The 14,952-nt window shown below is 35.0% G+C and overlaps 1 protein-coding gene across 1 annotated transcript; it reads right to left on the minus strand.

Annotated features, from left to right (window-relative positions):
- Positions 1 to 285: 285 nt before the first annotated feature.
- Positions 286 to 5,873, minus strand: LOC144422243 (uncharacterized). The gene is made up of 5 exons (XM_078112230.1): positions 5,710 to 5,873; positions 5,069 to 5,233; positions 3,922 to 3,996; positions 2,262 to 2,333; positions 286 to 1,150 (listed from the first exon to the last, which is right to left on the minus strand). The coding sequence occupies exons 1-5, from the start codon at positions 5,870 to 5,872 to the stop codon at positions 1,080 to 1,082; spliced, it is 546 nt and encodes a 181-aa protein (XP_077968356.1). The 5' UTR covers position 5,873; the 3' UTR covers positions 286 to 1,079.
- Positions 5,874 to 14,952: the final 9,079 nt, after the last annotated feature.

The following is a 14,952-nucleotide window of genomic DNA, read 5'->3' on the forward strand; positions in this document are numbered from 1 at the left end:
GTGCTTTGCTACTTGAGTTAGGAATAGATTCGGTTCTGTTTAATTTGCTGATTTTTCGTTTTTGCCAATTATATGTGATGGGTGGCCATTTTTTTGTATCTTCAATTTACTAATACTTCGGATATTTGCATTCCGAATGTGTACTGACAAATCAGATTTCTTCGACTATATTCTTTCTATACAGTTCATCTATCTTCTTTTGATAGTCTGTCGCATTTCGACCTGCCAACTAAACTGAACCTGTATGACTAAATTACTTTCGCTTTTTGAGCAACTTGATACACGCAATATTAAATTTTATTCCTCAAAATACACAGGCCATAAATCAGTTGAAGTTTAAATGGTTGAAAAGTCATTAAAGTTCTATCAGAAATTGGTTTAAGCAAAATATCCTGGAGTACAAAATTAATCAAATCATTTTTTTATTGTGCAAGTCCAGATAAAAATTCAAAATAATTGAGGCTTATATGGCTTGAGAAGACATTGAAATCAGTTTTATTCAGAAAAAATTGAGGCGAAAAATCCCGAAGTAAAAATTCAAACAAAACATTTTTTTGCTAAACCAAGGATATTTGCAAGGCTTTGAAGAAGTTGATAACGAGAATACCGATTAGAGACCGAAGACTTATCGATCGAAACTGCGGTTTCGATTCATGACCTTATAGTGACACCACGTCCCATCACTAATTAATTAATACCTCGCTAATTATACGACATAATTCATCCAAAACCAATAGGCTTCTGGTCCGAGATATGATGAATTCACATACAAAATTTGGAGAAGATTCAACCTCGCTTTCGTGTGCATCAAACAGACAAATACCTATCAACATACTAACCTATCTGAAAATCGATAAGTAATTATAGCTATCTTGGTAATATTTGTTACTTTGTAAAAATTGAGTGGAGCACAAAATATAACAAGAAGGTGTAAATACTGTAAAAAATAGAACACACACATCTAAAGGAAAATATACACACTGAATCAAAGCATAAAATAGTGGGAAGCAAACAAATAGAGTTTTTTACAATAGTAAGGATATAACGTCATGTCTACAGGTCCCATTGGCTTCATTTCTTTAGTGGTTGTAATAATGGACGTGTTCATTACCAATCATCACGGTGTCTCCTGTCACTGAACCTAAGTTAGCTAAAAGCAATAAGAAACAGAAATTAATAATATGAGGTAGTCGATAGAAAAGCAGAAAATTTTAGGGTAAGATGGGATCGCGAATAAAATGCGTGCTTACTCATTTCTTTAGCAATACGTTTTTATTTCTTTTAGAGGTTCTGCCAGGTTAAGACACTTTTGTGAAGTGCACGGACGATATTTCGAGCATCTATGAGTGTGATATATCATAATAAAAAAAAACTTTATTGAAAGTTATTCTTTGTAAATTTAAATACTTGTTTGACTAATTTTCTAGAGACCACCCTATACCTTAGCTACCAAATATTAGCTGAAGAATGTCTTATTACTTATCGATCTTAAGATAAGTAATGTTGATAGGTATTTGTCTGTTTGTTTGTATGTCTGTTAGATGCACGCGATATCTCACGAAAGCGAGATTCAAACTGCTCTAAATTTTGCATGTGCATTCATCATAGCTCGGATCAGAAGCCTATTGATTTTGGATGGATTATGTCGTATAATTAACGAGTTATTATCTAATTAGTGATGGGACACACGGTGTCACTATGGAGTAAGACCACTGTTTTGGGGGATCCCCTAATCTTCGATCGATAAGTCTTCGGTTTCCAACAGAATTCTAGTTTCAATATTGAAGAAAACTTAAAAAGCACATTCATGAGTGTTATTTTAGGATCTTTTTATAAAGCCACTAATGCAAAAATGTGACGTTTGAGAAAAACAAACGCGTCACGTTTTAAAATAAAAAACGGATTAAATATCCAGTTATGGTTAGAAATTATTTAAAAAAATTGAATTTTCAGCGCAATCTGCATTTTGAACCCCAACTGGATAATTACTAATTTCCTTATTATGAGCGTTGGCTGTGATGTTTTTTTTTTGCGGGTGCTTTCTAAAAATGAGCTAATATTCTATCTAGCAATAAATAAGATTTCGCATGAAATTGAGTCGAGTACGAATATTCAGAGCGCATAGGAAATAAATATTGATTACAAAACTTGCCTATTTATGTAGTCATTTGCCTATTTAGCCTAGTCATTAAAGAGGGAAGACGATACAGATACATATGTTTTCCACATCTTATTAATTTGAAAATGGAGCAAAAACTTACTTGTTTTTTTGGGGGGTGGAATATTTCCTTTCTTTATCGCATCCGCAATCTTTTCAAATCCATGAGAAAAAGCTGTGAAACAATCCCAAAAAACAAGTCATTGCCAAAGAAATATTTATTTGGGGGAATGGTTCCCGAAGTTAGCGCTCCGGAAGTTTTCGTGCCAAGATGACGCACAACCCGTGAACCCTAACCTGGTACACATACTACGTTCAGGCTGTGCGTCATCAAATGGTGCAAATACTTCGAGAGCACCTCCGATTGTCTGTTCATATAAATCCACCTCCAGGCGCGCAATCGAGCCCAATTTTGTATACCCATTTTTATTCATGTCAAACGACCCCCAAATTTATCAAATATATCGATTATTATATATCACTGGAAAGGTCTTTTTGATTACTATATGCTAGATGTCACTGGAAGGCCGTAACCTCAGCCTGAAAGCCGTGACGTATCTTGAAACGTCAAAAAAAAAAATTTATTTCCACCTCTCTCATTCTGTCAGCTGTTGGACGACTTATTCTCTTGAAATGCTCAAATGTGATTATACACTCGCATGCGCATCATTATTCTCTTTCAATCAATACTTGAACTGAGAGAATAGGTTGCGTCATTCGATCGCAAATGGAAATTTTCCATTGGAGTAGTCATCGTATCAGGCCAGGCTATGATTGATCGATCGTTCTGTTATTTGTTGACGTTTTATCGTGCTGAGAGCCTTTGTGAGTCATAATAAACGTTTATTATGAATCATCCAAGCATATAATCGTGGAACATTGACAATTTGAACGATAACAACGCCTCATATAACTCACTTTTGGTGCGTTGGCCAGATGCCATAAAACGACTCGTAATATTTATATCTTCTTGATTTGTGGAAAGGCCACTTTTGTTATTTTTGGGGGCATATGTAATGTACTTCAAAATAACACCGTATCAGACTACTTGTATTATTATTTAGAGCGCAACGCCAAGGTTTATGGAATTATTTTCTTGCTGTGCGACGTTTTTATATCCCAGCGGGAAGTACACGCGTGATATGTAAGCGACATTTTATCACTTCTAAATGTCATATATAGTTCATTTTTATATTGTTGTATGGGGAATAAGATTTCCTTTCAAGCAAAACCATAACAAACATTCCAGACCTCATGGTTAACACCCAGCATTGCAAAACGTCTGCACGCGACGCAAATGCGTCAGTTAGGGGGTATCGGGTTTTAAGATACCGGTATAAATGAGTTGTTATGAATGTACGCATGCTCAGACTGTGATAATGACGTGATAATAGAACGCAAAAAGAAAAAAACAAAGTGTTTTCTCTCAAGTTCGGCCACAAGATATAGAATATTTTCATGTAGTTCTCACGGTTTCAGCGGTGTGGCTCATCGTGCTAAGGGTTATGAATAGGCTCGCCACCGCATATGTGATTACTCTCTTGGTAGGGTGGTTCACGTAATCGCTAGTTGGTTACAGATTCTCCACCAAGTCCATGCTTTAGAAAATAAATAACTAACTAACCCCCTAACCGACATGAAATGATAACCGGGCGAGAGGCCGTGGTTCGCTATATGGTTGCGTCGTCTCATCGGCTTTCCTTTCCCTTGGGATAAATACGTAAAACTTATTCTAAACCAGATAATCATTGTTATATGCCTACCTTGTACAAGGCTTGAGTCCTTCTTGAAATGCTCGCGGATGATAAGAATAAAATTATCCGATGTGGCTCCCTTCTCTGAAAAAGTATAGAAATCATTAGAAAGAAAAAAGAAAAAATTATTTAATTAGATCAATTTTACTAAGAACTATAAGTGTTTGTGTGGGAAGATTATACTAATATAATTTATTAAATAATTTTTTCATTTATCATGCAGTTACTACGGCCTGCGATTCCCCATCCCTTCCATATAGAACACCCCCCCCCCTCCGAAAATTTTAACACCCCCCTAATTTTAAGGCGTTGAACTTTAATATATTTTTATTAGTTACAAATAGTTTTATCTCTAATAGTAAAATATTTGATACTCCCGAAGTGTGTGTACCAGGTTGGGGTTAGGTCATAATTTCAGGTACAAATACTACGGGAGTCACTTGGCTAGTCCCCGAACTTATAATAAAATAAGGGATATTGAAGTAAAATTATGGGCTAACACATACTACGTTCCGGTGTCCGCCATCTTGGTTCACATACTTCGGGAGCGCCCATTTTTTAAAGGTTACAGATATTTTGTTTTACGTGTAATAGCAAGATATTTACCAGCCCCTTAAAATTATTCTCGGGAAAACACTTACTACAACTCCTTCGAACCATGCCAAGACATGGCAGTAAATTAGCAGAAGGATGTGTGCTCCGTAAATATTCGTACCAAGATGACGTACCATCCTGAACATGGTATGTGTACCAGGTTAACGTTAGCAGGTTGTGCGTCATCTTGCTATGAATACTTCCGGAGCGCCGAGGAATTATCTATATCACGGGTGTGCAAGTTTTTTGAACCAGGGGCCCAAAATTTTGCTTATCTATAGACTGGCGGGTCATGTAAGTGTGACGTAAAAAGTAACGTTTTATGAACAATATTTACAGTTACAAAGCAAAATAAGAAAACAATAAGCCTCGTGCCAATACTAAATTTAATCGCAATCTCAACAATATCTTGAGCTATTTTTAGCTAAAACATCCAAATTCGGTTTGGTTGTGGCAGCATCAGGCGGGCCAGATTGAATTACCCTGCGAGTCGGATTTGGCCCGCGGGCCGTACGTTGCACATGTCTGAAATATACTCTATGACTGTATTTTATAGTAATACCTCTAATTCTTTTCCATCTTCTGAGATCTTTCATTCTCTCGTCATTAGTCGCACTTGTATTCAACACTGGTATTTTCAATCCATCTTTGATGAAGGAATTCCATTCAGATTGATCAGGAATAAGACGAACCGCCACGCGGAAATCTTCCTCCAACTCATTGTAAACTGTAAAAGGGCGATTATAATTTAATTAAAATTCGAAATAGGCAGAGTTTTTCTATCGCGTTTCCTCAAAAATAGGACCTGGTTAAAATTTTAAAAATGATTTTAATATAAATCCTCCCCTTTAATGAGGCCTAGTTGATCAGTTAAATGAAATCTTCATTTGTATTTATGAATCTAGTGACATGCAAAACATTTCAGAGTCATTTTAAATAATCTATATCTAGCAGTTTTTTTTTAAATAAAAAACTAATTTTTTTCATATTTAGTATATTTAAAAATCTCATAATTCTCCACTTTGTAAGGCACACCCCCCCCCCCCCCAATATAGGCCATTGTGTTATTTTTTGAAAAAAAAGGAATGAGACACAGTCTTATTTTCTAGGTAACACGACAACATATTTAGAAGCGTTTGTCTCGGGGGAATTTCTCCAATGTTAGCAAGATTTTACAATGACACATTTCCAAGGCTTAATTACCTTCTTTTTTTCTTATGCCAAGATCTATGTCAACTATAAAAAAAGAATGGAAAATACCGATGTAATGTCGAACATTGGAAACCAAATTGAGTAATAAATTAGTTAATAACTCCAGAAGTATGTGGACCAAGATGGCGGACATCGGAACGTGGTATGTGTACATGGTTAAGCCATAATTTCAGATACAAATACCACGGGAGTCACTTGGCCATCCCCCGAACTCCTAATAGAACTAAAACAGGCAAAAATGGAATGAAATTATGGCCTAACTCTAACATGGTACATATATTACGTTCCGGTGTCCGCCACCTGGGTGCACATACTTTTGGAATGTCCATAAATACAGCAACCGTGAACTATTTTGGTATTTCCATCTAATGCTTCTCAGCTGAAGTTATTGACTTTGTAAATATGTTTTTAAAATATTTCGTTCAATTGACCGACCACCTTAAATGCCATAATGTGAACTAGTAGTAACTTAGTAATCAAACATTACAACTAGTTGTTCACATAATCAAACTTTAGTAGTGTTTACCAGTAATATAAGATAAACTAAATGCTGCAGGCGAGAATGTAATCATATAAAATTTCAATGTTTAATTTCACGTTTCGTCGATTGGCGAAAAAAAATTTGTAAAAAGAAATAAGTTGAGGAAATAATTATCTCATAAAGAATAAAAATATAATAAATTGTGTACAATAAACATTCAAAATGAATTATGAGAAAAAAGCCCTCGAACTGGAATGTCCCGTGCTTTTTCGATACCGTCATATAGTAAAATAAAGCCTTTTGGGGGTTTTAATATTTTTGCAGAACTATTTTAATCAAATGTTAATTCAACATTTTAAATTAGATGAAAGTATTGATTTCTTATTAATATTTCGGTCAATTGGCATGCTTTAAAACAGGGTTGCACAACACGGGGCACTCGTGCCAAATTTGGTACGCCATACTCTCAAACGTGGCACGCGAACAGTCTAGTGAAAAGATATTTTTTTATTCATAATATACAATAAAATATCACGTTTATATCAAAATCAGCAGTTTTTCAGGACATTAAATTGTTTCAATAAATAGATATTCGTTATTATCATTGAAATTTGTTTGATGTGTGTTGTACGGGAGTTCGTTTACGATACCAATGAATGTGCGCGGCAAGCGACAAGATTATTTTGGAAAATTTGGCACGTATCCTCATTTGAGTTGTGCACCCCTGCTTTGGAAGTAAAAATGAAAACATACAAGGGTGTTTATACTTACTTAACACTGTAAATAGCAAAGGAAAATATAAATAATTTGTTTCCACTAGGTAAATGGACTCATATTAGCAAACTATAATACTATTTATTTGTTTTGCACGAATACAAAGTTGCTGTAAATGTGATTGTATAAAAATTCAAATGCTTTGATTAAATTTTTTCATGGAACTCCACTTCAAGATAATATATAATTTAAATAAATTATTTTATTATTAAATAACATGAAAAGTCATATTTTCTCAGTGAGTATAAGAAACTATTTATTTTGTAATGAAAGGAAAATTGTTGATTGGCATAAGGCACATCTGATTTTGAATAATTTTATTGAACACCGCGAGACTCATAGCCATAATAAAATATTAATAATAAATTAATTTTTATTTAAAGTAGAAAGTACTTACTTGATGCCGCTGTAAGAAAATAAAAATATTAAACTGGATTACTAATAATATTGTATCGTAGATATTCAAAGTGGACGTCAAACTCAAGCTTGTTATATTACAAACCGATAATTCCAGATGGTTGATAGTTTTGAGACTTCAGGAAAACATAAACGCTACACAAATTGGGGATAGTGAAAGCCTGCTTTGTGTTAGTGAAATGATTTTTAAGAAGAAAATATGAATTTCCTTATAAAGTTTTTATATTTCTCACAATTGATAAATGGTTGCGATGAAATCTCTGGCACATAAGTGGACAACCATTCAGAGGCAGAGACCAAGAGCCGCATTTCGTACTTTATCACTGTGAAGAGCCACATTATAAACATGAATGAACATTAGATGTCATGTTTATTCAGCTCTGCTAGAATGCTAGTTCATCGTAAATATAACTAACCAACTCGATTGTGACAGAAGTTTGCAAGCCATTCATTATTCAGGTTATGCAAGCTACTCAGTCGGACTTCTTGGATTGAACAATCCTCTTATTGAAGGATAATTACTTATCCTATTATTTAATAAGGATAATTAATAAGGATTAATCGCAATAATAGACGATTGCATAGTAAAGTGAATGAAGGCGTGTATCTTCGACGTAAAATAAGAATACGCGATGAATTATAATATGTTCAATTGATACACAACGAAACGCAGTTTGCAGGTTATTGTTTCCTTAAAATAACCAAGGCGAAAAGAGCCTGAGGAAAGTGGAGCAAGAGCCGCGGGTTGACCACCCTTTCCCAGCACTATTTAATGGTTGTGCGATAGAAACTATATTCTTTGGTCAAGGGATTAAATACGCCCAATAATCAGAAATAAAAATGTTCATTTTAATGTTTGTTTTGACCGAGTAATAACAAGTTTTCAATCGAAGAGCTTGTTTCATATTACTTTAATCTTGCAATGGAGAAAAAATAAGAAGCAAATTTTAAAACTGAACTTACCGAAAGCTGCAAACAACAATCAAAATAATGTATTGAGTGACAGATAACTAAATGATGTGATAAATATATGTTTTTTAGTGGTTTGATGATTTATTTTGGTGCTCCCAAAGTATGTGAACCAAGATGGCGGACACCGGAACGTAGTATGTGTACCAGGTTAGGGTTAGGCCATAATTTCAATAATAAATACTACGGGAGTCACTTGGCTATCCCCGAACTAATAATACTAAAACTAAAATGCGGAAAATTTGAATGAAATTATTGCCTAACTCTAACCTGTTACACATACTACATTCCACTGTCCGCCATCTTGGTTCACATACTTCGTGAGTACCTTTATTTTAATATTATTTAGTAAGAGTATAGTAATGAATAAACAATTAACGTAGCAGATTTACTGGTAAAGAGAATAAAAATTTTCAATTGCTTCAAAAGAAATTCATGAGTCGTTCGTTTATGCCATCATATGTTGATAAGAATAGTAAAATTGGATAAAAGAATAGACACATTAAGATTATTTAAACTAGTAATGAAATAGTAGAATGTCGGTGAGAGTGTACTTGCCTGTTGCAACTGTAACAAAATAACAAATAGTAAAATGAATTACTAATAATATTGTACCATACATATTCAAAATGAAAGCGAAACACAAGACCATTGCACTAGACTAGATCGGATTAGTTTCAAAGTCACTCAACTGCAAGAAATATACAGCGTACTTCAAACAAATAGAATCAAGAACTAGGTCTGGGCATTTAGAATCGAATGGTAACCTGTTCGGATCGGCTCAGAGCAAAATTTCGAATCGCCGGCATCTTGTTTTTATTCTTTCCGCCAATGGTGGTGTTCTCAAATTTATTTTTACTGAAGCGATATTTTTTCAACGCAATTGTGATATATGATTCTTTACTGTAGTAAGTTATTGATGAAAACGTGTTTTATATCGTGTGTGAACGCTCAGCAATCTGTCTGAGGGATGAGTTGTATGTTTTCAGTAATTCATTTGTTGAAAGGACCAATTACAATAAAAAAGTCTCATATATCTCCCAGGTATTCGAGATTCGATTCGAAAAAATATTAATCTGGTATTCAAAAATGCCCACCCCTATCAAGGACCAATGTGAGACAATAATAAAACCTTTATTTCTTCGTGCAAGAAACCACAAAACTAATTATTATACATTACAGTAACGGATTTCGTCGCCTTTGACATTGAATTCACGAAAGACCAGAAATGGTGCACCGGGAATAAATTACTTAAACTGTTTTTATACTCTTACATACGCTTAAGTCAGCTATAATGCGCATCCTATAGCGCAGTGTTGGCTAACCTGCTTTCCACCGCGATCGACTAAAATCTTCAAAACAGCTTGCGGCGCATTTCGCCGCAAAAATTTGTATTTTTACGTTGCATTTAATTTGAAAATAAATGGGCATTTTGATGCCAGTGTTATCGTTTTAAACATACTTTTATACAATACTCTCGGAGTGAGGTAATAACTTTAGCATACTGTGTGATCGTTTCTCAATAGACCTTATTCGTTAAAAACCCATTCTACGCGCAAAAAGAATAGTGATGTAAAAAATTTTTTTTTAACATTAGCTCTTATCGGGAATGTGATCACCAGAGCAGAAATTTGCATTTTTTGTAATTTTCTAGATATCTTTCATTGTATACGTGAGCAGTTTTGAAGATAGAATATTTTTTACATCTTTTTTGATATTTTTATCATGATAAACATGGTAAAAATTTTTGATAATCGTTCATGAAAATGTTAATGAGCGCGGTGTTTCCGATGACGTCATTCTTACTAGACCATGAGATTCTGCCAACGCGCCGTGATCTGTGGGATATGCGCTGCAAATGCGGCGCTAATGTTTAACATTGACAATCTATAACCCATACCATTTCTATCACGTTTGTTTACTGGTTTTACGCATTTATACCTGTACAGCTAGCAATCATTTACTGAAGGCATGCTGACGTGTTATTTAAACTACCGGTACCGTACCAAGGCTGCAAGAGGTGAAAATTAAATTATTAGGAAATACTGAAATAGGCCTACGAACAAAAATGTTGGCCATCCTGCCAATAGGCAGGATAAGTTGTACGGTACCGGTATACAAAAAAGATGAATATATCCAACCTATAATGGTACAATACCGGTCTCCTAACTAGGTTAAAAAACATGACTGAATACGAGAGGGAGAGTTATTTTGTCAACCAGAATACAAGCATTGAATCAATAAAAATTATATACAAAACACACAGTTACTCGGTATAGACTGGGGAGCGATACGACCATCACGGTCAGCTCCCCCCGACGCAAGTACGACAGTTAATTTATAAAAAAAAAAAATTGTAAGTTAATGACAAATCAGTAGAAGTCAGCTCGAGTATTCAAACATGTGATGATTGAAGTGAGAAAAAAATTTGAAGTCACGTTCAGGATATTACAAGAAAAGATGAAATGAAAAGAATATGCGAAATGAAGACTGAAGTTACCATCTGAGACATTGGAAGACGCTAAAACCTTATAGACTTGACAGTGTGGAAAGCCTTCTCACAATGCAGTAATAATGGGACATATATTTATAATATCATTTTACAGGCTTTAAGTTGAACTATATGTTTAAAAATATCTATCTTTGCTAATAAATGCTGAAAACCATTTATTTCAAACTGCTGAGCGATTAGGGCCAGAAATTTGCTGTAGGGACCATCACCAGGGCTGGATTTACCAATAGGCTAGGCAGGCTGAAACCTAGAGCTTCGACATTCGGTTTCGAAGTTTGTAATTCTTTTGAAAACTTGACAAGTTTAAACCCTACGAAAAGTATATATATATATCAAGCTTTTCAGAGTAGAAAATTCTGTACACAACTGGTTTCAACCACATTGTAAACAGCCATTATTGCGTCGTTTGCATCATAATAAGGGAAATTATTATTCTGCTGGAAGTTTCTATGTTATGGCTGTAGCGGTTGTTTGATCAAAGAAATTGAAAGCAAAACTGCCTCAAGTAAATTTTTATTCTTTTAATTAAAAATTCACACCCATGAATGGGGAGAATTAAAAGTTTAATTCTTTCATATTTTCAAATTTTAAGCAATTAAATGTGGTGTTGTTTAGAGAGAAATTATGAGCTCAAAAATATGAAGGGGCCTCTCATGGTATAAATCCAGCCCTGAACATCACCAATTTTGGGATAGGTACATGGTGTCAACATATGAACTGAGTTAGGCCATTGGATTTTGAAAGGTGTACCAGAAATGTAGCCTACATAGTTACATGGAATTCATGAAATATATAACATCCAATAAAAACCAAAATAGGTCTTTCGTTGAACGCCAGTTGTGGTCCCGGTACCGGTATTCTGTTATCACAAGCAGTTGGAGCGCATATCCCACAGAGCACGGCGAGTTGGCAGAATCTCATGGTCTAGTGAAAATGATGCATCGGAAACACCGCGCTCATTAAAATTGCATTGAACGATTATTAAAAATCTTGACCATGTTTATCATAATAAAAATATCAAAAAAGTTGTAAAAAATATTCTATCCTCAAAACTGCTCACGTATACAAGGAAAGATATCTAGAAAATTACAAAAAATGCAAATTTCTGCTCTGGTGATCACATTCCCCATAAGAGCTAATGTTAAAAAAGATTTTTTTTACATCACTTTTATTTTTGCGCGTAGGATGGGTTTTCAATGAATAAGGTCTATTAAGACACACGGTATTCGGCAATTTCATTTTTTTGGTAAGAATATGCTCTATCGGGCTTGCCAAGACTCGAAGACGTATGCGTAGCCTATATCGTATTTGGCGCGTGTACAGTGCTGTATTCTTCTTATTGTAAACCACATGACGGGCTGCATGGAACTCTTTCTGGTAGTTTTCTGGGGTATTTCATTAAATTCACTTAAAATCAGACGCGATCGACTACTCGAGACGTTGCGATTGACGTGTTGGCCAGCCCTGCTATAGCGCATGATTGTCACCAGTTATATTCCTATCAATGATAAATAAAGCACAACCGGTGTTAGCAAAACGATTTAATTCGCCGACGTTTCGAATTTCTATTCAGGGGCGTGATGAAGTTTTTCTGAATGGAAAATCGAAACGTCGGCAAATTAAATTGTTTTGCTTTATTTATCATCGATATGCGCATCCTATACTGCACTACATCAGATGTTGGCAAATTACGTCCCGCGGTGTAATATAATCCGGCCCGCGACACTTCACTGAATTATGGTAACAAAACAGCTGTTTTGACGATTATATTCGTTACGTAACAGAATTTATTGTGAGACACGTTTACACTAAATTATATTATAATCTAACAAGTATAAAATTCACAATTACTCGTTTATTGGGCCCATAATTAGACGAATGGCAACAAAGGGTTCAATGGCGCAGAAAATATTCAAATGGATTTTTTTGAAGTGCAATGAGAAAATAAATCTGTATTCCATTCGACAGATGTATCACTGCTTGATATTTATTATAAAAAGTATCATCCGTTCGGTTCTCAACTTTCTAAAAATATGTGCGGCCGCCAATGACTTGCACTCTTAATTTTGGCTCGCGAGCGACAAAAGGTTGTGACCCCTGCACTACATCATCCTTGTATAAGGCGCGCCGAATTATAATGCGCATGCTCAAATTTTGAGAGAAAAAGGGGAATTTGCCATAAGTTTGGGAACCACTGGCTTAAAAGGTTTGATTATGAATTTTCAAGTAGTAGAAATTGCACTCACGTTGTCCTGTAGGAAAAAAAAAGAGAAATAGTTAGAATGAATCATTAATGATGATAGTACACCAAGTATTTAAAATACTATGAAAGCCAGGAGTCGCTATACTGAACTGATCGAAGCTATAGTTTGAAAACTGTTTTAGTGAACTCTCAACGTTAATGATAACAAGAGAGTTATGCTCAAATATATGGACACGTAGAGTCGCATAATTTTGATGACGTCATAGCGAAAAAAAGGGATAGCCTTCTGGAGCCTTATCTTTTACCACTGAAAATTTCAAAGCAATTAGTCTAGTATTCGGAGAAAAGCGATTTCTTCAAAACGTGTTGACGGAGACAAATAATAGCAATAACAACAAAATTTTGAAACGATATTTATGTCCACTACGTGTCCAAAAAGTAGTCAGTTTGTTCATAACAATGGTTTGCAATCGGTGGGGCGCGCCCCACAAGGGGGCTAGACAAGTTTTTGAAGGAGATTCGATCTCACCCGCCTAATTTCGGATATTTACGTTCCATCCACGATTTTTCAACTTGTTTTTTTATTCTATTTAAACATGCGTTGGCATTACTATCTGTTATTTAAAGCTCATTGTTAAATATGGGGCTCCTGGAGTATGCGAACCAAGATGGCGGACATCAGAATGTAATGTGTAATAGGTTAGGGCTAGGCCATAATTTTAGGTACAAATACTACGGGAGGCACTTGGCTAGTCTTCGAACTCGTAATAAACTAAAATAAGGAAAATTGGAATAAAATTATGGCCTAACCCTAACCTGTTACCCAAGTTACGTTCCGATTTCCGCCATATTGGTTCGCATACTTCAGGAGCACCAATATTTATTTTTGAGATGAGGCGCGAGACTTGACAAGTTCTAAAAAAGCGCGGCTTGAAAAGTTCAAGAACCACTGGTCTATAAATCATAATACTTTTTATCTGATATCGTAAAACAATCTCACAATTTTGTTAAGTTGACAAAAAAGGTGAAGATCCAAAAATAATTGTACTTACTGAGAGCTGTAACCAACAAAGAAAATAAATATAAGTTAAATATGCATGATTAGGTTAATATTCACAAATATCTAACAAAACACTGGTCCTAATCTCGTGATCCAATATTTTTAATAAAATTAAAAGAACTATTTACGTAGTAGGTTTAAAAAAGTGACACTTCAAGAATATTATGGATTATTTTGTTTTAGTAAAACGTTTCGTAAAAATATCTCAAATCGTTTGGATGTGTTGTCATTACGACTTAAAATGAGTTGAAGATAAAAACTTATTTTTGCATAAATATATCAAAAATGATAAATAATCGAAATGGCGGACACCGAAACGTAGTATGTGTACAAGGTATGGCTTACAAATACTACGGGAGTCACTCTACTAGTCCCCGAACTCGTAATTCATAAATAAGGAAAATTTAAATAACATCATCATCATGGCCTAACCCTAACCTGTTACACATACTACGTTCCGGTTGGGTAAGGCAATCCGGCCCGCCTGATGCTGCCACAATCAAACTGAATTTTGACGTCTTAGCTAAAAAATATATCAGGGAATTTGTTACGATTGCGTTTAAATTAGGTCTCGGCACGAGGCCTATTATTTTTCACTTTTCTTTTGTTACACTGTATCTGTATAAGTGTATAAATATTCTACGTTACACTTACGCCGCCCGCTAGTCCATTTAAGTGGGCAGAATTTTTGGCCCCTGGTTCGAAAACCTTGCCAACCCCTGGTCTAAACTAAAGCATTTACTTGCATGCACCCACAGGTGACATTAAACAAATATAAGGATATTTTCTGCTTCATAACTTTAGTCTGTGTCAATTTT

Source organism: Styela clava, chromosome 4 (genome assembly GCF_964204865.1).
Source record: "Styela clava chromosome 4, kaStyClav1.hap1.2, whole genome shotgun sequence".
Lineage (NCBI taxonomy): Eukaryota > Metazoa > Chordata > Ascidiacea > Stolidobranchia > Styelidae > Styela > Styela clava.